At 41.0% G+C, this 23,495-nt stretch overlaps 1 protein-coding gene across 3 annotated transcripts in view; it reads left to right on the top strand.

Annotated features, from left to right (window-relative positions):
• The window catches only part of AFF3 (ALF transcription elongation factor 3), a 568,701-nt gene that overhangs the window by 450,290 nt on the left and 94,916 nt on the right, over positions 1-23,495 (top strand). For all 3 annotated transcript variants that reach the window (XM_025869010.1, XM_073897854.1, XM_073897853.1), the window contains one exon: positions 17,713-17,753. In XM_025869010.1, coding sequence (XP_025724795.1) covers positions 17,713-17,753 — 41 coding nt within the window. The remainder of the gene's footprint in view (positions 1-17,712; positions 17,754-23,495) is intronic.

The raw sequence follows: 23,495 nt of genomic DNA, 5'->3' as shown, positions 1-23,495 counted from the left end.
ATCTGGATGTCCTTGTGAATACTGGTCACTTGCTGTGACAAAAAGATATCCACAAGAGCTTCAAGTTGCTGTGCCTGTTTGCGCTTCCTCAAGTCGCCTCAGACTCACATGCATTTGAACACTCTGTCTAATGCTGCCTTTATCCTCATTGTCTTTGCGCTCTCAAGGATGAAGAGACAGGCTAGTTTAGTGAGTACACACAGGCTCAGCAGCCAAGCTCCCTGGGTTCAAATCCCTGCTCTGCTGGTGACTCAGTAGCTTTGCAGCCCTGCCCCAGTCCCCAAGATGTTCTCTGCTCCAGGGTCACCATTTGTAAAATGGGAATTAATGTTAGATCCCCAAAGCCTGCCACTTCCTTGGAACTTGGGCTCACCTGTTACCTTCATGTCACTGGAACCAATAGGCTTTTGGTTTTTTGCTTTTTAGTCAACTTATAACTGAATATACCATACACAGAGAAAAGTACACATAATCTACGAATACAGTGTGATGAATATTCGTAAACCACACACACACACACACACCCATGTAATAATCAGCACCCAGATCAAGATATAGACACTGCTAGCCTCTCAGGTCTGCCACATCCCCATCCAGTCACCACCCTCCAGAAGAATAACCACTCTCCCGTTTTTCTAACACCAAAGAGTAATTTTGCTTGTTTTTGAACTTTCTATCAATGGAATCATACAGTGTGTGCTCTTGTTTCTGGCTTCTTTCACTCAGTGTTATGTTTGTGTTGCATGTAATTGAAATATGTTCATTTTCATTGTTCAGTCATATTTCATTATGTGCATATACCTTAATTTACTTACCCATTCTACTCCCGATGGGCACAAAGGTATTTGGGGGCTATTAGAATAGTACTGTCATTGACATTCTTGTACAGGTCTTCTGGTGAGCATATGGGAACATTTCTATTAGGTCTATGACCAAGAGTAGAAATCAGGGCCGAGGGGTATATGCATGTTCGAGTAGCTCATCTCAGACCTTTATCCAAAGCAGTTTCACCAACTGACACTCCCATCAGGAGTGTAAGAGAATTGCAGTTGCTCACGTCCTCACCACATTTGTCTTTTTAAGGTGGTGAGCAATATTGTTCTGAAGGTTCCTTTTTTTGTATTGTCTTTGTCTGGTTTTAAAAGAAGGGCATTACTGGCTTATAAAATGACTTGAGAAGTGTTCCCTGCACTTGTTTTTTCTTGAAGAGATTATATAAAGTTAATGTTAATTTTTCTTTAAACACCTGTCAGATTCCTCCAGTGAAACCACATGGGTCTGGAGATTTTTAACACAGATTCTATTTTCTGAATAGTTATTTCACATGGGGTAGGTTATGGCAGTATGTGCTCTTTAAGTAATTGGTTTATCATGTCATTTAAGTTGTCATATTTATATATAGAAAGTTCTATTCTTTTATTGTTCCTTTAATGTCTGGGTCTATGGTGATATCCCATTTCATCTTGGGACTGATCTTATTTTTGTCTTTGTCATCTTGCTAGAGGTTTTTCAATTTCATTGATCTTTTCAAAAAAAAACAAGTTTTTTTCATTGATATTCTCTATCAACTTTTCTGTTTTTGACTTTATTGATTTCTTAACTTTATTATTTCCCTCCTTCTGTTGCTTTGGGTTCATTTTGCTCTTCTTTTTCTGGATTCTTCAGGGACTTTAGATTACTGATTTGAGGCTTGCACTCTTTTATAATATAAGCATCTACATTTTCCTTTCAGCACGCTGTAGTTGCATCCCACAAATTTTGACACATTGTATTTTCATTGTCCTTCAGTTCAGTGAGACTTCCCCTTTGATGCATGGATAATTTAGAAGTGGGTTGTTTCATTTCCAAATGTTTGGAGATTTCCTGTAGTCTTACTTGTGTTGATTTCTAGTTTGGTTCCATTATGGTCAAAGAACACATTCTGTATGATTTCAATTCTTGGAAAGTTACTAAGTATTTTTTATGGCCCAAGATCTGGTCTATATTGGTATATATCAGTATATGTCTTATGGGCACTTGAAAGAACGTGGATTCTGCTGCAGTTGGGTGGAGTGTTCTATAAATGTCAATCAAATCCTGTTGGTTGATACTGTTGAGTTCTTCTAGATCCTTGCTGACTTTCTCTCTAGTTGCTTTATCAGTTGTTGGGAGAGGAATGTTGAAGTCTCCAGCTAAAATTGTGGATTTGTCTATTGCTCCTTTCCATTCTGTCAGTTTTTGCTTCATATATTTTACAGCTCTGTTATTTGGTGCATAACATTTAGGATTGCCCTGTCTTCTTTGTAGATTGACTTTTTTTTTTATAGTTTACATACAGTGTTATATTAGTTTCAGGTGTACAATATAGTGATTCAACACTTCCACACATCACCCAGTGCTCATCATATAAGTGCACTCCTTAATCTCTGTTATCTATTTCACTGATGTTCCACTCTATCTCTGGTAATTTTCTTTGCTCTGAGGCCTACTTTATCTGATACTGATATAGCCACTGCTGCATTCTTTTGATTAACGTTTACATAATGTAACTTTTTCCATTCTTTTACTTTCAACCCACCTATACTGTTGTATTTGAAGTGAGTTTCTTACAGATAATATATTGTTGTCACATTTTTTATCTATTTTGCCAATCTCTGTCTTTAATTGATGTATTTAGAACATTTGCATTTAATGTAATTACTGATATACTAGGGCTTAAGTCTGTCACTTTATTTTTGCTTTTCTGTCACTTTCCTTTTCTTTCTGTTTTCATTTTTCTGTTTTCTTCTCCCTGACTTCGTATAGGTTTCTTGAGCATTCTACAGAATTCTGTTTTTATTTATCTGTCATATTTTTAGTGTATCTCTTTGTATAGCTTTTTAAATGGCTGTTCTAGGAATTACATTATATATACATAACTTATTAACGGTTCATTAGTGATGGCATTTTACAGGTTTCCTCCCTGAGTATTCTCCATCACAGAACTGATAATATGTGGATAATGGAGGATTTTGTTTTCTATCTTCCTGACTTTTTGAGTGAGCAACCTGAATCTTATTCTATATCTTATTCAACCTAGTGCATACCCTGGCTGACTGGCATCCAGTAGGAAAGCCTCATCTTCCCATAACCAGATGCACACAAGTATCTTTATCTTCACTCATCCCCTCCCTTATTCCTATTACTGAGAACGCTGCTTTCTTTTTATCAAGTCTGTCCCATTTCCTCTCAGTTACCTGGGACCTTGCTCTTTTGACTCCTTTCTGCCCCACCTCCCCATCAGAACTATGCATTGGGTCACAAGTAACCTCCACAGAGCCAAACATACTGGGCTCTTTTCAGTCTCTTGGCTTACCAGAAGACTTACCGCATTAAACTATCAATCACCCCACTTTTCTTGAGGTGTCTAACACTAAACTCCTGGTTTGCTTCCTGCCCTTTTGACTGTTTCTTCTTAGGCTCCTTTCTGGCTGCTCCTCTTCTGCCCAATTTTAAATATTGGAGTCTTTCAGCATTTATTCATGATTTCTGTTCTCCACTTCCTTTCTCTCCCTCCCTCCCTCTCTCCCTGTCTGGGTGATCTCTTCCATTCCCATGACCTTCATTTTTTATATGCTTACAATTTCTAAAGTTATATCCTCAACTCAGAACTCTCTTCTGAACTGCAGACCTACTTGACTTTTCCACTTGGATGTGTCACAAGCATTTCAAATTCAGTTTGTGCCAAACTGGACTTCTGGTCTTTGCCACCCTTTACCCACCCACACACAAATATATTCTTCTTGTGATTGTTGCCCTGCCAGACACCCAGTTGTTCAAGCCTAGAAACACCAAGCTTATCCTGGACAACTCCCTGTTCCTCACTTAAATGTTAATTTTAATCTCTAAGGCCTGTAAATTCAACCTCCAAAATTAAATACTAGCCTTTCCATCTCTTTCCATCCTGCCAAGTCTAAACCAATCTAGTAGACACTAGCATATTTCTATTCTTCCTCTCTATAATGCAATCTCCCCACAGCGATCTTTTAAAAATATAAATCAGATCAACTGATCAACCGTTTCACTTGAGATAAAATCCAGAGCCCATAGCGTGACTAACACTACCCTACACTAAGTCCAGCTTCACCCACTTCTTTCCCTTCACTTCACATTGAGCTCACTCATGGCACGTTAGCCACATGGGCCTTCTTACAGCTCCTTTAACAAGCCATGCTCAGCTGCCTCAGGGCCTCCAGAGGCCTCTCCTCCCTCATTTTTTCTTTCTTTTGGTTTGACCAACACCTACTCATCCGGGAAGTGCAACGTAACTTTCACTTTCTCAGGGGGACTCCCCATTCTCTAAATTGGACCTCCCAGTTAGTCCTTCTCCCAATTGTCTTAACCTTTCTTCGTAAGTCTCATCATACTTTTAGTTATGTGTTATGTTTACTTCTTAAAATATCTGTCTCTACCAACGAGACTGGAAGCTTCCTGAGGGCAGAGACTGTCTGGCACAGCAGTGGTGCTAAATACTTGCTGAATGGATACATGAATCAACATACAATGTTGAGTTGAATTGACAGTATTTCCTGCTTTTTGTTGTCCAGTATCAAAGATAACTTTTGCTCTGCCTTTATTCTTTTACTGAACACTATGGTTTTTCAAATTAGTCCTGTCCAAAGATCCAAGGTGTTGACAGAGAAGACAAAAACGTAAGACCCAAAATCTTAAGGTGGCTATAGATGAATGTACAAATAATCTACCTATTTAGGAGGAAAGGTCTATCCAGTCTCCAATGGAAATGTCTATAGCCACTTCTTAAATATGCTTACCGCCACGCCATGCTGAAGTTACAAATGTTCAGAATTTATCTCAAACAGAAGCCTCCGAAACCAAAAGAATGGGTTTCTCTGCAGCCTTCCCTTTCAAGGATAGCAGAATTTTGACTGTAAAGTCTAGAGCTGAGATTGTGACAGAGTTTACCTAGGAAGTTTGGGGTTATAATTAAAATGGAAGCATATTCCCATGTTCACTCTTATAATTTTCATACTTGATGAGGTTCAAACTGGGACTGGGACAAATAATATGAGAATCCATCTTCTTGTTTGTCTGGGTAAATGAAAGATACCAATAGTGTAGCAATTTATTTAGATCCCCTTTTCTGTAACTCTTGGCTTTAACACTCCAGAGGCCAATGTTTTCATGTAAGAATGCAAAGAAATTAGAAGATTTAAGACAAAACTATTCCCAAAGTCACTAAGTACTAAAGGAATTTTTTTAATGGACTTGGAGAGATTAATTATATTGCATGTCTTCCAATTTGGTAAAAAGAGGAGCTCTGCCTCTCAAGTCAGGGAAAGCTTGGGAAGTCAGACACAGCTAATATCTAGAAGAAATTATTATAGCCAAGGCTTAAGGAGAGGAACAGATGATCAAGACTTTCAGCAAGAAGCAGCCAAGAGAGTGTCAACTGCAGACAGTGTTTCAGAGATGACAAATATATAAGCTCAGGGAGAGTAAAGAAGCAGGGATCCAAATTGAATGGCTACATATGTGCCTGCAGCTTCCAGTAATTACATTATCTGCACATTATCAGGCAGTCTTTTCATTTTAATTATATAACTGCATTTTTCCTCTTTAAATGAGCATGGTTTATCTGCTCAAACTGACAATTTTAATTTTACAGGCACTGATGATTGGATATAATCTGTAGAGGGAAATTTTCCTACTGGCAGAATTTACATCTTACAATGAAGAAAAGTTACCTTTTAATCCCCAATCAATATTTGGAGAGCACACAATTAATTTAATAGATATCTAGGTAGCTAATGTAAATCTTCAAGTTAAAGAGCCAGTTCTTATTTTTAATGCATGGAGTACTAACCGTGTCTCTCAAAAAGAATCCCAGACCTCTAGGAATGAATCTAAAGCCTCACTGCATCAAGATGTCAAGATTATAGGTGCAATTGCTCCGAGCACTGAATTGCAGTTCTCATTGCTTTTTGTCACCTTTGGTTTCTTACGGGGAGGCACAGAAACATCCCCACTCAGTTCTCTGCTTTTTACCATAGAGGCCACTGGATAACTCACATCAGTGTGGGCTGTAATATTGAAAGCAGATTGCCAAGTAAGAGGCGCTGTTCGTTTTTTCCCTTGTTCCTTTTTAATATGACAATTGCATAACAGAAAGCAGAGCTTTCGAAAAGAACCTCTGAAGCCATTGGCAGTGCAGGTCTATCAGTGACCAAATGAATTAGCTAAATGATATGCAGACGTGGAATAAAAACATAGGAGGTTTGTGCAGTCCAGCTTCACTTCCCTGGGTGCATTTTTCTTCTCAGGATCAGCTCGGTGGATGCCGGAGTTCTTGGCCTGTGAAAATTTATTACCCACAGAGTCAATCTGCATTCAGTCGGCCAAGTCTGAATAAATAGAGTCATTGTGCTTGTCTGGGATTTGTGGCTAGAGTTCATCCAGTCAGCTTGACATTCACATCCCAGGAGATTCATAAAAGCCAACACCCTGGTATGTGCTCTTGAATCCTGCCAAACTTGTGTAGAATTATATAAACAGGAGTTGAAGCAGTAATCAGGACCAGGTTTGAGGGGCAAGACTCCAAAGTCAAGTTCCTCCTCTATTAGAAATGAACTGTATTGTAGATGTTATTTGTAGTCAAACAAGAGCTAAAAAATTTTTACATAAGAGTCCTTCTGAGAATCAACTTGAATGCCTACTAAGTGCCGGACATCAAGCAAGACACATTAGCAATATTCATTATGGTAATTTAGCCTCAAACATTTAAAGTAAATTTTAAATGCCAGGAAAAGCTCTGCCCTCAATATACAAAAAGAAGCATATATTATATATATTAAACTTAATAGCAAAATAGAAAAAAAGGAAGAGTAGTTTGTTTGTTTTTATGTTTAGTCTTGCATTAATGTTATCCCTAAGCTAAATATCCAATTTAATCATATTGATGAATTGGTTTCTTTTTAATATAGAAGCAGAGCAATAACTCAAATTGAAAACGACTGCCTGTCAGGTCTTTGTCATGTGTATGAAGTAAGCATCTATTTGAAACTTCTGTTGCAGTCAGTGGAGACTCAAATGTGTAGCAGGAGATTTTTATTTGGATAACAGTCCTAAAACTTAGTTAAGTAATCATAATATATCAGTGAAATTTCATTGTCACCAGAAGCAAATGCAAAAATCTCTTAATATGGCCAATTTTATTAAATTGTGCCACTCTTCATACACATTTGTGAAAAACATGAGCATAGGTAGATGACCAAAAATGTAATGGCCTTTGTTTCATGTTCATGAACAATAATTTTCAAAATTGAAATTATCAACTGACTTAAATGTCACTGAGCACAGATGTACAAAGCCCCACAACCCTATTTCCTAAAATATTTTCTCAGACCTCTTCTGAGGACCCGATTGAGATTTATGTAGGTTTAGTTGTGCCCAACCTGCCTGGACCATAGGGTCTGACTGGTTTCGGTTGGAAGACCCTGAACAGAAATCCGGGAAATGAGAAAATTATATGAAAATTAAAAGATGATCCATTAAATTTGGGCAAACATACAGTTAACACAAAAACAGAGAATCGTTGCTTTGTTAAGTTCAAGAATTCATAGAGGAGCTATATATTTGAAACTAAGCCAAGTTTTTGTTAATGGTGGATGTCAGTACCCACAAAATATACTCTCCATTTGGAGAACAGAAGAAAGGCCATGCGTCAGGAATTGATAGGCATGCTCTTCCCAAATACAGCTGCCAGCAGAGCTCCTGGTTGGCAGGGGAAATGGAATTCTCCCTCCAGAGGATGTAGCTATTTAACTCAGAGGAATAGTCCTTTGTCCTGTGACTTTAATGGTTTTTATCTTCAGTAGTTTCTTCAGAAGTGTAACCATTCAAGAGTAGATGCTCCTTGGAGTATATGCTATCACTCAGATCCAGGCTTGAGTGGTTTCATTTAGTGAGGTATTTACCTACAGTCACTCAGGTGTTTGGTCCAGATATGCACTTGGAAAGTTTTATTTTTGTTTGTGTTTTCCCAAATCTCCCCAAGTAGGGCTGGTTATCTCCTAGCACAGCTTTTCTCAGGAGACTCTCTTAGCCTGTTGTTTCTACATGGAGCATAATCATTTGTGGTCATTCAATGCCCCTTGGCACTTGCCAGTTCCATCCTGACCAGATTTGCAGCCAACAGGTTGGGCTGAGTGAAAGAAGACCATCTTTAAGAAGCAGACCAGACAGTTCCCGAAACATCAGGCCACCAGATCATCCTCTCCACACCAGAAAAGTACAAATGAGCCAGACTGTCTCTCTGGGGAGGTTGATTCAACAACATGTCTCCGGGTACCACTTATTTCAACCTGGGATTCATTCTTAAATGTCCAAAGCAGTTCAAGGAAGAGTATGTGATTACATCGCGTATGTGAAAACACTTTTCACATATAAACCCTGAGGCAGTGGTCTCTGAAGAGGTGAAAATGCGAATACATCACACAATCAGAATCGGTTTAACTTTCTTTTATGTTAAAAAATTGGTTTGCAAAGTACAATTAGAAGACTCTTAACCATTACAAACCTATTTTTACCTTCAAATATTGCAAATATAGTAAAAAAGGTGTCTAAGTGAAACATAAAATCAGACTTAAGGTGTTGGTTATTCAAATACAAGTTGCATTTACAACAAAACTATCAAAACATTTATGTGACTCTCATCTTTATACAATAACAAAGTCACGTTTATATGCCACACAACTTGGGCCCCAGTTGCATGCATGATAATCAAACACCTACCAAGGCCAGTGGAAAGTGAATGGGTCTCCACCAAAGCATTGTGTTGAGGTAGCATAAGGATAAAGGCATTTGGCAAACCCAACAAAGTAGGAAGTGACTGAACCCAGTATCCACCTGCTGTGCCAAAGATGAGAGTTTTTAACAGGCCATCACCATCTTGGCCATGCTCAAGGTCTGGCTTGCACTGAAATTGCCCTGTGAGATGAGTTCTAGGAGTGTGTGAATGACCAAAACCCTAACTAGTGGGCCACAAAGCCATGGTAGAACCTGCAGGGCTCTTAGATTGCATCCCCTCCATACTCCAAATTTAACCTTCCATTCCCAACAACCAGGAATCATTTAAATCCACATACTACCTGTAGAGTATCTCCAAGCTACTCAACCATCCTTAGATATGATGGTCATTCTTGCTTGTTTGCTTCCACTTTGAAATTGCAGATGCTAGACAAACATGCACACACACACACACACACACACACACACACACACACACACACACACGGAAGTCTATTGCCTTGCCGGTGTTCTGTCCCAGAATCCAAATGTTTCCACCACTCTCACCATTGTGAGAATTTACAGCCGAGCTTGGATCTTTCACCATCATCCATTGCCCCATTTGCCTGGTGAATCCTCAGTGATCTCTGTACCTTCCTAGCCCTGACCCAGGCAGGCACCTCCTTATTATATGCAATTCTGTCATGTGAACTCTGGAAGTAAAAACGACTTCTTCCCCAGGAGTTTCTGGCAAGCTCTGAGATAAACAATATGCTTCTACCTGTAAACCTCTTGAGGAAAAGACTTTAGTCCCAGAAACCTAAAACCCACCCATCTCCTTCGCAAACACCTGTCTCAAAGATGACTCCTATGCTTCCTCTTCATTAATGTCCCCACAGGAACCTTGCCCCTGGGTGTGTTAGCGTCCACTCAGCATCCCCACCAGTCCCTGTCACACTGAGACTGGCAGAATTCCAAATTCCTCTGGTCCCCTTCCCTTCACCCTCTGCCACGGATAGTCCAAGGTGAGGCAGAAGCAGGGCTGGGGTGCCATTTCTTACCGGCTCTGTGACTGTGAGCAAGTCAGCCTTACAGAACCCCTGTTTCAATATCTTAAGGTAACTGGACAAAAATACTAAAGTAGATTAATAGAAAACATTTTATATTAACATAAGTATGTGTTACTGTAAAACTGTTAGAATGCACATTTTAACATCCTCCCCCTCCTTTCTGCCTCTTCTCCTCTCCCTTCTCCCCAGGAATGTTCTTTATTTGTGTTGCTGGAACTTTTTTTAATGCCTATGTAGTAATAAAAGGAGAGGAGCACAGGAAGAAGCCAGGAAAATTGATTTATATCAGAAAAGGCAAGAAGCTACTTCTAGAGGAATAGATCTGGAAGGTAGGAGGAGGAAGAGAGCAGAAGGTCTGGAGTTTTAGGGGAGAGTGAGGAGGAGGAGAGGAGGAAGAGAAAGGAGAAGAGAGACAGGGCCACTGCCTATACTGTCGGTTAGACCTTGTACAAAGCGTTGGTTCAACAAAGTAACTGGTGCTCACTTGCTGTCCTCAAGGAGCTGGTGTCTAACCTCCCTTAAGTCTGGCCCTTATGGGGTAAGTGTCCAGCTGGTCAGGTAGGTGCAGCTACTTGCCATGGGATGAGTTGTTCCTCTGACCTGGCTTGGGGCTGGATATCGCTCAGCTTACTTCTACAGCCACCCCCCAGCATCGTGCTGAATGCTAATAGCCTCATGCACAGCCATGGCTCTTCCTACCATTATCCCTGCACTTCACACTGACCTCTTACCACTCCCACACCAGCCTCCCTGCCCCACAGACTCCCTCCGGGAAGCCACTGGGACCCTCTAACCCGTAAAGTTGCCCTTGTAGCAGTCAGTATGACCCACTGTCTGGGGTTGTATCTTCCAGGCCCTCAGTGGAGCCCCACTGGGAGGAGTGGGAGGAGTCTGATGTCAGTCACCATGGACAGGGGATAGCCCCCATGGCATGTGTTCACATCGTCCCCACACCTTTCCCTTCTTTCTCCTAACTCCTAGTGGCTGCCCCTAAATTTTCATTTGTGAAGGCAAAAGTCTCCAGGACCTAGAGGCAGGAGCTTGTCATCCTGCACAGCGGCAATCACAGATTGCTCATAGTTTATGTCCAGGAAATGCTCAGTGAAAACAAGCATGTGTCTCTTAATCCCTCTCAGAAGATCTGAATGGCCAAATTAGGACTGTCACTGACAGTCTGGCCTCAAACAAGTCCCCCAAATCAGTCAGCTGGTTAAAGGAACCAAATTATGAGATATCGTTGTACGGGCAGACTTCATCTGGTATTGTCAACCCCAATCAGCATTTTCCATGGGATATAATAGGTGCTCAATAAATACTTGTTATTGTCTTTATGGAATTTCTGGTAGACATAAACAAATCTAAGCAATCCAGTGTGGGGGAGAAAAACTAATCAAACTTTCTCCAAAGAGGAAAGTGTACCCTAGTTTTTAAAGAAAGTGAAATAAAGAATATACAGCAAAGAAAAAAAATGTATTTCAACAAATCTCTTAGATTGCAGCTGTGGCAAATAAATAGTGGCAATATATCACCCCCATTAAGTTACCTACTCACATCCTGCCTGTGAATCCCACTGCAGGTGTTGTCAGTCTCCAGGAAGCCCTTTCCGGTGAGGGGGATTGGCTAGGGTTTCCACCTTCACTGATCCTCAAGGAGCTGGAAGAGTCAGGATTAGAATTCCCAGGAAGCAAATGGCAAACCCCTCAAGAAATAAAAGAACCCGGCGCTAACACGTGTTCGGGGCTAGGAGTTCAGAGAGAGGAAGATCAACAAAAGCCTTGGTCAAGGAGCACTTATAAAAAGGATGAACTAGACCTCAGATTAGACAGAACCTAAATAAAAGGAAGAGCAGTTGGAAAGAGAAGGGGGAAAATAACAGAAACATTGGCTTCACTTAAAGAAACAAGAATGCAAGTAATTTGCCTGCTGCTGACCCCATTCCGCTGTTTGCTTTCTTTATTACCAAGCTCCTAAGCCCCTGAAATTGTCTTCTCGTCCTGATCTTAATTTATATTTGTGCAGAGTTGTCTTTATTAGAGCAGCCATGCAGCCCAGCGTGCCCAGAAAAGCAGGATTTTCTCCTGTTGCCCCTGACTCCCATCTGGGTAGCATCCCCTTTCATTCTCCAAAATGTTCTTATTTGGATCATAAATTACATTGTCATCCCTGGCTCTGCCTGACCCCTGCAGAGAACAGGATAAGGTCAAAGTCTACTGAACAAAATGCTTCCTAGACAGCATTTCTAGGAATTTGAAAATGCACAGGACTCATTATTACAGAGGAAAAACTGAAGAGCTTAAGACTCTTTCCTTTGTCTTGCAAATATTACTAAGCGGACTGAAAACAACAAATGGAAGAGACTGGATCAGCTAGGACTAAAATGAAAAGCAACAGCATAAAAGTTAAGTTAATGACACATAAGATGTGCTAAGAGACGTAGAAGGAAATTAAGCAGTGAAATGAATGAATAAATACAAGTCTCAACTTGCAGAAAAGTGGCAAGAAAAAAGTAAGGCCTTACCAGACAGAATTCCTGTAAAGATACATGAATCCAGTCTAAATTTCACAGCGTGCTTCAGTAACAGCAAAACACAGAAGAATGAAGATTAACTGTGACAGGGTTTATTCAAGTAGTTGAATGTGGCTACAACGGTCCTAACACAGGTGAAGCCAAATGATTAGATCACTGCTTGCAGAGGTAGGTGCTTTACTGTCAGTATAATAAACCTGCTACTGTTTATAGAAAAGACAGAGGTTAGTCACATGTGGATGGAGAAATAAAGATGTGTTCTAACCACTTGAATCTTGAATCTACTCTGAGAAGGATAGCAAACTGTATATCCAGAAAATTCAGCATATATCTCCTTTTTATGACTGTTAATTGGTACTTTGTGCTTTACTGGCATTATACAGCTTCAGTTTCGTGTTATGTATCCAACAATCTACTCAACCTCTCCGCTTGAACATCCCAGAAGCAATTTGAACTTCACACACCCAAAATTAAAGTGTACCTTTGCCCCCGCTCCTGTACCAGTCCTGCGCGCCCTGATCAGTGGCCCTCCATGCTTACCAGGTGCTCAAGCCAGAAACCTGCGACTCATTACTGACCCCTCCCCTGGTCTGTCACACCCCATCAATCACCAGTTCCCTCAGTTCTGCCTCCAGAATGTAACACAAACTCTCTCCATCTCCAGTGCTCCCGTGCACTTCCCTTGCCCACATTGTTGCAACAACCTCAAACATTGTCCTTTCCCTCTCAAATCCATTCACCACATGAAGCCAGAGTGATATCTGAAAAAATGTCAATTATATTGCCTCACTCCCTACTCCTTTCTTTTCCATTATAGATTCACCAGAAGATGCAAAGAACGTACAGGCAGGTCCCGTACATCCCTCACCCAACTTCCCATCATATAAATCCTTCAATGACTTCTTATTGCCCTGTGGATAATATCCAAAATCCTTATTCTGACCTCCAAAGCCCTTGGGATGCCCCTGCCCACACTGCTCACTGAGCTCCCCCACAGTGTCCTTCCTATAGTCCTTCAGCTGAGCAAGGATCTAGGCCTACCTCAGGCCTTTCCTCCCAAATTGTCTTCCCTGACTGGACCCCTTCCTTCCCCACTCACTCCCGTTTCTCTGGGTCAGTAACTTCTTTATCCTTCAGGCATCAGCTTCTTTGTGCTTTACTTAGTTAGCAAGCCTTCCCTGACCATTCGTTCCAAATGAGGTCTCCTTCATATTCTGTTTCACTGAACCCTGTGCTCTTCTGTCATAGCCCTTGTCATCTAGAATGTTTGTATATGTTTAACTTTTCATGTCTGACTCACTCTAGACCCTAAGTACAATATGGGGAGGGTTTTGTCCATTTTTCCTGTCACCCAAGCCGAACCCTGTACCTGTACATCGTAGGTATTTCAGATCAAATTACAGAGCTGTCCGCATGTTAGTCTGTTTCTATCAAGTAAAAAAGAAATTGGATCATCCTGAGACCCCTCTGAATTTCAGCCTCTTCCTTTCATTCTCCTCCCTACTCCAATATCCATAAACTTGTTCTATGCACAACCCAATTACGAGAAGGACACTTAATTTCCTCTTTGAGTTCCCTTCAATAACAGATTGTGACTGGTAATTCATTTAGCATACATTGAAACCTGAATGTCTACTGATTATGTTCCAAAACACCGAGCTTGCTGTAATAAAGACAGAGAAAAGATGTCATCTCCTGGAGAGAACCTGGAAAATGATTATTTCTGGTGGAAAACTTGTTTTGTCTCATAGACTTATGCTTCAGAGTCATTCATGAATGAGTAATGAACTCAGGAGAGATCAATGAAGCATTCTCTTAACTTTCTCAACCTATTTTGCTGAGAACTGAATAAGAGGAAAGTTACTAGAGGAGATGATGATTTAGGAAGAGAAAAGTATGCTTGCTGTAATGTACAACTCTTGAAAGAAGGAAATTGGGCAATTCATCTAGTTTACTATGAGTGGTTTTTCAGGCTTCAGTCATGAGTCACCTAAGTAATTTTTTCTCTGCTCTTTAATTCCAATGTTTATTTATTTTATTATTTTCCAACCATGAAGTGAAATAGTATGCAAAAGTCAAACTACTTTTAAGAGAGGAGGCAGTAAAAAAAAAAAAATTGTGGTCTTTGCCTTGCTATATGACAGTTTTAATCTAATGCCATAAAGCTTTTATTTTCTCAAGGAATTATTTAAAATAGTTAAAATACTCTTATCTCTTTTCTTGATGGATGATGAGTCACCCTCTGTAAAGTTTTTAATGATGTAGAATAACTGCAAATTAAATAGCACAATCAAAACCAGGCATTGAAAATAGTGGTGCAGGCAGTCAGTGTGCTAAATACCACAGCGTGAAGTGGGTGGTAACACGCATCGTGCAGACAGCTTGAAGAGTGACTGGCTCAGACAGACATCACTTAGTGACTGGTGGCATGACCGATGTCTAAACCTTCCTATGTCCGTGACATACATCAAAGCCTTTGGGCCTCAGCATCACATCCATCTGCTAAGGAAAAGCAGCCCCTGCCCCAAGCTTCTAGGTCAACCTATGTGAGGAGGACTCAGCCAACATCAGGCCTACGGAGATATTCTCAACAGGTGCCACCACCTGGGATGCATCATTCCAGTGATGACTGAGCGGCTGAGTTTCTCATTTTTTGTTTGTTTTGCTTTTGCTTTTGCTTTCTAAATAATTTTCTCATAGGCTGCACATCAAAAAGCACAGTGTTTCCTTATCACAAAAGTCAGCAGGAGGTATTTGGAGGCAGGAGAGAAAAGAGTCAATAGACTTTTTAAACATTGACACCCATGGACAGGGAAACTACAGAGACCATGTGAGAGGTTTCTGTTGAACTTGCAGTCACATCCCTTATGATTTTTGTTATTCCAGGAAGAGTTCGTGTCCAGTGCCTCCTGCTGAGATGATGTCAAGAGACTGTACTAGTAATGCATGCCATCTTTCCTTTGGGGAGTTCCAAATTCTTTTTGTATATTTAGCCAGAGTCAAGAATAGAGAGTTTAGTTCTTTTCAAAGATAGCTGCCAAAAGTGAAAGCCATCTTGATGAGTGATAAGAGAACACTTTAGGAGACAAACCTGGGCACAGTGGTGGTGGCCTATCCCTTGCTGGGTGCTTTTTGTGGGCATGCTCCTAGGCTAGCACTCTGGGAGAGCAAGGAGCGCGAGAGAAGGAAGTACCCATCCCCTGAGGTATCAGAGGGGCCTTCAGGGCTCCAAGTCTTCAGCTCAGGCTTCTCACCTCTTCCCCCATGCTTCTTCCTACTCCCTCTGGTGTCCTCACCAAGAGAAGCTCTGTGGATATTCTTTCCTCTCTTGGACTAATTATGTGACACTGGAATGCCAGGACATTTGGGCCTTAATTTGCTGGAAGCCAGGGGGGAGGGGGGAGGCAGTAACCCCTTAGATTGTCGGGTTTTGTTAGATTATGTTTTTTTCTTAAATCAATGTGGTGATGTAATTTGTAGGAATTATCAAGTTTCCTCTTATTTGTTTGTTTTCCAGTTCCTTTTGCCCAGCCCGGAAGCAAATTTGACTTCTTTCAAATCTGACTTTCATTCCTACTTTGCTGTGGTATTTCTCCCTAGAACTACCCTTGTCACTTTAAGGGGACCTGTCCTCACTGTACGAAGGACCTTCCTGATCTTTGAAAGGTTTTAGCATCCCCAACCCCAGGCACTATAAGCCAGTAGTGATACCCCTCATGAATGTAAAACAAAGAAACACCCCTACTCAATTCCAGACACTCCTTGTCTTTAAAGTTCTGCTCAAATTTCAGTGGGAAGGATTCCCTAACGGATTCATTCATTAAATGTTTACTCAGTGGATATTTACCGAGCACATGCTAACAGTTCTAGGCACTGTTGAGTAGCTACTGGTCCACCAACCATTAGCTGTCATCCAGACCTGCATCTTCCTAACACTGTCCTACCTTAACCTTTTCATTCACATGTTATTTCATATGTGTCCTCAAGTCATCTCTGGACCTCCAGTGTGACTTCTTACCTAGGGATGGAACTTCTCCAAGACAATGACTACTTATTCTGCTTTTGTTTTTATCCCTCCTGGAGCCCAGCATAATAGTCTCTACACAGTTGGAATTCAGTAAGTGTTGGACTGACTGATCCAAGGACATGCAGCTCCCACCAAGGGTATATTTCATTTCTGCGATAGGATGGATGACGCTTATGCGTTTTCTTTTTCTAATCTGAAGATTCTATTTTGTCAGCTGTCTAAATGGAATGAAGAATAGCATGGGAAACATTTTGGTGTCCCTGGTAAGCAGTAAACTTGACATGTGTAGCATACATGGTGAAAATGAACTGTATGCACTCTTTATTTCCTGGTGTACCCTGAGTTTTGGTCTTATAGGCCATGCTTTTGATCCCCTCACAATTATAACTTCTGAGACAGAGAACACAGTGTGACCTTGGCCTTCCGAATTCTCAGAGTGCTCAGTGATAGAAAGCCAATGTACAAAAATATAGAGAAGGCAGACAAAAAGAAAGTGATTACAAACCTGAGAGAATCTGATGGAGAAATTGTGGCTTTTTTCTTTTCTTTTTCTCTTAGTTTTGGTAGTAGGGAAAGTTTCAAAAGCATTACAGAAATGCCCAGAATAATATAATAATCTCCCAATGTGCTCATCACCTAGCTTCAACAGTTATCAACCCAGGGCCCTCTTGTTTCATTTATAAATGCCCACCCACCCTCCCTTCCCTCCAACTGTCTTTTTTTAAAGCAAATCCCAACATCATATAATCGTATCCATAAATATTTCAATATGGATCTCTAAAAGACTCTTTTAAAAATCGCCCCGACGTCATTACTATGCCTAAAACAAATCAATAATCTCATAATATCATCACATTTCCAGTCAGCATTCCAATTTCCAATTGTGGTGACTTGTTTAATCTGAAAACTGAGTCAAAAATTACCCTTTCATTGAGAAAGAAGCTACAAAGGAGCCAAGACAGATTTTTTTTTTCTTACAGGAAAGTAGAATAAAACCATGGGAAAAGCGATGTCATAGAGTAAAAATGCAACAGCTCTGATCGTCTCTCCTGGTCTCCAGAGACGATGGGTCTAACCTCACCTGCCCAGTACTCCATGCCTCCCCGCTCTCGCCCCCTGGTGGCAGGGGCGTGCGGCGGGGGCTTTTGTCAACTCTTCTGGGAGCCTTCATTTCTTAACATGATGGGGCTCTCTACTGTGTTGCTAGTAGTTTAATATTTGACCACATGGCAAAAATGTATGTGACACCGGATTTTTAAAAGTGTTGACTGAGTACATAGTTTAAAGTCAGAATATTAAATAACCGTCTCTGCTCTTCCTTCCAGCAGGCAGCCCAGAGAACTGTTCTCCACGCTCTGTCTGACAGGTACATTTTGTCATTTTTATGAACTATAAATTGCTTTATGAAACATTGAGCCCTATTTATTGTGGCATATAATTCATAATCGGATTTTGTCCCTAAAGTATCTGTGAACTGGGATGTTAAACATTTTGCATGCTTGGATTTGTCATGCATGTGTGGAGTTTATTACTGCAAAAATCGCCTTGTTGTATTTCATAGAAAGTATGAAGAACCCCTTGTTGTGCAATGAAACAGGAGACAAGAAACTTAGAGGAAAAGACCTGAATGGGGCAGTAAATTCTGAACTTTGGAACTGGTGGAGATCTAAGCTCATTTTTCAACAATAAGAGCTTCATTTATTTTGAGATGTTTTCTTCAGACTTTTTCCATAGCGCTTCACCAGGAGCTGTCTGTCTTTCGATGAAATTCTCTCTTGAAATACTTTATGCACGTAACCCAGTTCAGAGTCCCTAGCGCCTGACTTTCTACTCCTGGCTTTGGCTTGTGTTTTTGGACTTGTGTTATTGAATGAGATATATAAACCTAATCATTTAAACACACTCCAGCTGCATTTCACATCCTGCTCTGCCCAAAAAGCTGTGTGTAAAGAGAGCTGAACAGGGACATACAGAGTTACTTTTAGGAACAGACCAGACCCTTTTTGTTTTGGTTGGTTTTTGAGTTTTCATTTACTAAGGTTGGGGTATGTGTGTGTTTCTTAAAGAACTGTCAGGAGGTGAAGAGGAAGCCTGCTTTTGTCCACAAGGGGACAGAAGTGTTGGAACCAGCTGGAGGAGATGTTCCCCTGGCTGGCTGGTGGGCACCTCAGCATTATCTAGCTAACTGTCACCACCTTCCTTTTCTTCTCAGTTCTTGTTTTTTCTTTTTGACTGAACAATAATTGACTGTGTCAACTAGCTCAGTTCAGTGCTTCTCCAAGGTAAAACCTGTCACTTAGGCAAATTATTTGTATTCATGGGTGAAAAGCATTTTCTCTATGGTGGCAGGCTGAGCGTGAGTATTTTTATTTCAGTTGAAAAGCCTTCCCCATGACAACCATACAAGCTTGTGTGCTCTGAGAGGGTCCACCACGTGATCTTCTGGGAATTGCTTCTGGGATTTTCACAAAAGCTGATAACTGTACTGCTTCTGAGTCTGTTGGTAGACACTCTGGATCGAAACATTGAAAATCTGACACATTAATTCCTTTCCTCTACGTATGTCTTTTTTCCCTTTGACTTATTAAGTAAGAGTTTCCTTCAACAAAATGCATTGAAAAGCAAGCAAAGGCCCAGTTTATAATATTATGTTATTGCCAATGGTTAGAAGATTTCTTTTGGGGGTATTGAAAATGTTGTAGAATTAGATGATGGTGATGGTTTCATAGCCCTCTACTAAAAGCCATCAAATTGCACATTTTAAATGGATGAGCTTTATGGTATATAAATTATATTTCAATAAAGCTATATATAGAGATGCAAAACATCATTATGACCTTTGGTAGAATGAATCAAAACCTATTTCAGGAAAATGGGGAATTCCTTTGAAGACATGGTTGCAAATACAAAGACAAATCATCAGAGACTAGAACTGATGCATTCTAAGGCTGCTTCCCAAAACATACATGACTCTGTCCTGGATAGAAAACGTGTATGGATTTTAATCATGAGCAATACTATTCCCCTTGACTTTTTTGATATTCCCTCTAAAACCCCTCATCAAAACCAATAGTCAACTAGTAAGTTAGCATCTTAGCCCCTGTTGATTATATAACTGCTAATAGCAGAATACTGTGAGTAAAAAAAAGTCCATTCCCAAGAAACAGAGGTTCCCATTGTAATTTCTCTTCTTATGAATTTCTCCCTCTTTAAATGTAATAGAGCATTGCTCCCTTAAGTCTAAAGGTTTTTCTGTTCAAAATTGGGGGGATTTGGCTCATTTTAAAGTAATGAGTTGACTTTGCTATTCTTACAGTGCAGTTGTGTAGAGCTACCTTCTCTGTGCTTTCTCTGTTCTATGTTTTCCACGAATTCAGGGCCACATGAGTAATTTCCAGAAGTGAGAAGTATCTATAGTCATTTGGAGATACAATTTTAAATCCTTTTTTAAAATAAGGACTTAAAACACCTACTGAGCTCATGGGATTTATATTTTCTATTTTCTTAAATTAGGGAATGCTAACTTACCAAGTGATAGATGTCATTTTTCTAGCACATTACTTATTCTGTTGAATAAACCAGTATTTTCTAGAGAATGATGAATGTAACTCTGGGTCATACTACTGCATGTCTCGCCCAATATTCTGTCTGTCAGAGGAACCACCTCAGGGTGGGAATGGAATTGAGTAAAATTTCCCCCAAGTTGTGGCCCTTCCCAAGGTGGAGATCTTACCCCAGTATCTCTGGCTCCTTAGAGCAGGGTATGAATCTATTCTATGTTCATTTACATAAACTATTCTGTTTTCCTGAACTATTGTTTTCGGCCTGTTGTTATCACTTCTTGATATAAAATTCCATTATGATGAGGCAGCACTTTCATTTTGTCCTAGAAAATGGCAGCACTGGGACGCATAGGTGGCTCAGATGGTTAAGCGTCTGCCTTTGGCTCAGGTCATGATCCCAGGGTCATGGGATCAAGCCCCACATCGGGCTCCTGGCTCAGCGAGGAGCCTGCTTCTCCCTCTGCCTCTCTCCCTGCTCATACTTTCTCTCTCTGTATCTCTGTGTCTCAAATGAATAAATAAAATCTTAAAAAAAAAAAAGAAAAAAAGAAAAGAAAGAAAATGGCAGCACTTTTAAGACCTTACAAGGTGTTTCCCTGAGTTCTGCAGTTAGGCAGAACAGCCCGTGGTGGCTTAGGCTGTGCCACCGTGGACTTCTTGTCTCCTGTCCTGCTAGTTTGGTCACATGTGGGCCCCTTTCATTTCCAGTTAGCCTTCTAACCACCTTGAGTACCTGGTGGACTCAAGGACATTTGATACAGGAGCAGAGCCATTTTGTTTCAAGATGTGAACTTGATGATAACCTTCAGGTCGTTGGTGGGTCTGAGTGTACACTGAAGGAAGCCAGTAGCTGTTCTCTGCTTCCCCGTGAGAAAACCTGCATCCAAGTCTTAGAGACCTAACTTGACGAGACGAGTTGGCCTCTCCCTTTTCTTTCTAATGGCAGGTAGAAATCTTGTTCCTTTGGGGTGTCTGAGATGAGAGAACATCCAGAGCCTTTTGAAGGCGAATCTTGTCCATCTTTTCATTTCTCCGGTTTCTTGGTTAAATAGACATTCTAGCAGAAATCCAGTATCTTACAGTTAAGACTGTGCTTTAAAGTTCAGTGGGTCCTAAACAATCAATGCACAACCTTGGTAAATTAAAACTATGAGATTTCCATTACTTAAATGTAAAAGTCTTCTGTGGTCACCTCCAGTGAAAACGTGTGGCCTTGTTTGGTTTTGCCTGAACAATGGGCTGAATTTATGGTTCCTCCAAAACAGCCAAGGTGTTGAAGACTGGATCGCCCTGGCAAGGCAAATCTGGGCTTCAGCCCAGCTAACCTGCGCCACCCTGCAGGGACAGGAAGCCTTGCATGAGGGTAGAACGGCGCTTTTTTGTTGTTGTTCGTTCCTACTGCTGACTGTAAAATTTTTCATCTGTTTTATGCCTTTGAGCGTCAGCTGGCCTACCAGAGGCCCACTGATTCCCCAAATCATGAAAAAAGTAGGAGACCAGGGCAGGAAGAGGTAGCAAAATTCTCAATAAGGTAAAACAAGCTAATTAGAAGAAAACCTCAATCTACAAAGGGACACTCTCCTTCTTACTTAGTCACTCCTTAGAATGTGCCTCCCAAGTGTTTTGTTTGTTTGTTTTTTTCCTCCTTATGGATCATTGTACCAGACAGGGTAGAGAGAGGCAGAGGAGAATAAGGATAAATGGGCATGAGGCTCATTTGTAAAGGTGTGTCTTTGGTGTATACTCACTGCACTGTGAAAGCAGCCACATTGCCAGTAATGTGGAAAATATGCAAAGTGCTGTTCAGAGAAGGAAGGGTATATGTGCAGCATATGAAGTGCCTCTGAATATGATTAACTTCGCCTCATAAGTAGTAAATAGTAGATAACTGTGATCAAAAAAGGGATTCGTGTGATTTATCAAGCTGAGCAACTGTGCATTTGCAGAGAAGCTGGAGGTCAATCTTGAAATCTAGGGCAAGAGGAGCACTAGGAAATTGCCGGGACTGAGAAGTTAATCATACCCTTGGACTGTTTCCATCTGTCTCCGAGCGACAGAGCTGCTGCAGAATGAGCAGGGATGCTTTATAGCAGCAGATCAGGAATTAATATTTTCTGTGAAACCTCAAGCATCATTTGCAGTAACTTGGGTTTTATAAAAATGGAGCATAATTTCATGTGAATAAATCACATTCAGCTGGAAATAAGAGGAGCTGGGGGGGAAAAAAAACTGTGCCTGACTTTAAAAAAAGAAAGGAATGAGCAAGAAAGCCAACATGAAAACAGTTGTTGAAGCGATGGCACTTGGAGGGCACGAGTGGCCGTGTGGTTAAATTGTGCATATAATCATCTTCTGAAATGTCAGCGTGTGACTCCAGAAACGGCTACATTTTTATAGCCTTGGAGATGTATCACCAGACTGTAACCTGTCTGCCCATCTGGCAATATCTCAGGTCCAAGAAACATTTATACTGAAATCCAAACAACTGCCATTGATTGATTCATTTACGCCTCGAGCATTTATTGAGTGCATCGCGCGTGCTCAGCCAGGCGCAGAGCTGGGGCAGGGGTGCAGTGGTGAGCAGTAGCCGCCATGCACCTTCACTCAGGGCTTTACCACTTAGAGGGATGCTGGCTTTGCAAAAAGAAGGGCCTCTTTGGGCTCATTCAAATAAATCTCACCCATCAAATCTCCTCTTCCCATTAGGGAGAATGTAATGGAATTAAGCAAATGAGATATAGACTAAAAGGAAGGGGTTTTCCTTCCATGTGGGGCTGGTATTCATCCAAAGGCAGGACTGGAAATGGCCCCAGAGTAAGGTGAGGAGGGCCAGGTGGGGTATCAAACTGCAAAGTGGGGGGTTTGCATCCAGTTTCATCTTCCTGACCCCTTGCCAAGTGGACCAACTTCAACCGAGCAAAGGGAACATACTGGGGTGGCCACCAGCACAGAAGTGTAACTTTCTGCATAACATTTTACACAATGTCCCTGATGTCCTGAGAGAAGAGTCACAGTTACCATGCACTACTAACAGTTGGTCTCTTAAAGCGTCCAAAAAAGGGGGGGGGGTGCAGAAGTTTTTTTTTTTTAATTGTTTATTGTTATGTTAATCACCACATTACATCATTAGTTTTTGACGTAGTGTTCCATGATTCATTGTTTGCGTATAACACCCAGTGTTCCATGCAGAATGTGCCCTCCCCAATACCCACCACCAGGCTAACCCATCCTCCCACCCCCCTCCCCTCTAGAACCCCCAGTTTGTTTTTCAGAGTCTGGGATGCAGAACTTTTTAAGAAAGTTCTTAATTTCCAACTTTGAAGGTGCTAATGTGGCATGCTAGAGGGTGTCTATCAGTCCTGCCCTTGAGACCCACAGCAGTGTCTCCAATGCAAGGGACTCCTTACTTACACTGAAGTCTTTTTGGTATATTGTGTAAATTAAAAAGAGCTTTGGAGTTTAGAAGCACCATCACGTTGACCGTCTCATTTTGTGATTTTCACAACCCCATGAGCTAGGAAGCCCATTTTACAGAGAAGAAAACT

This window comes from Callorhinus ursinus, unplaced genomic scaffold, assembly GCF_003265705.2.
Source record: "Callorhinus ursinus isolate GAN/ISIS: 27379988/994484 unplaced genomic scaffold, GSC_fseal_2.0 scaffold10, whole genome shotgun sequence".
In the NCBI taxonomy this organism is placed as follows: Eukaryota; Metazoa; Chordata; class Mammalia; order Carnivora; family Otariidae; genus Callorhinus; species Callorhinus ursinus.
The sequence above is the reverse complement of the archived record's forward strand: the minus strand, read 5'-3'. Positions and strand labels throughout refer to the sequence as shown.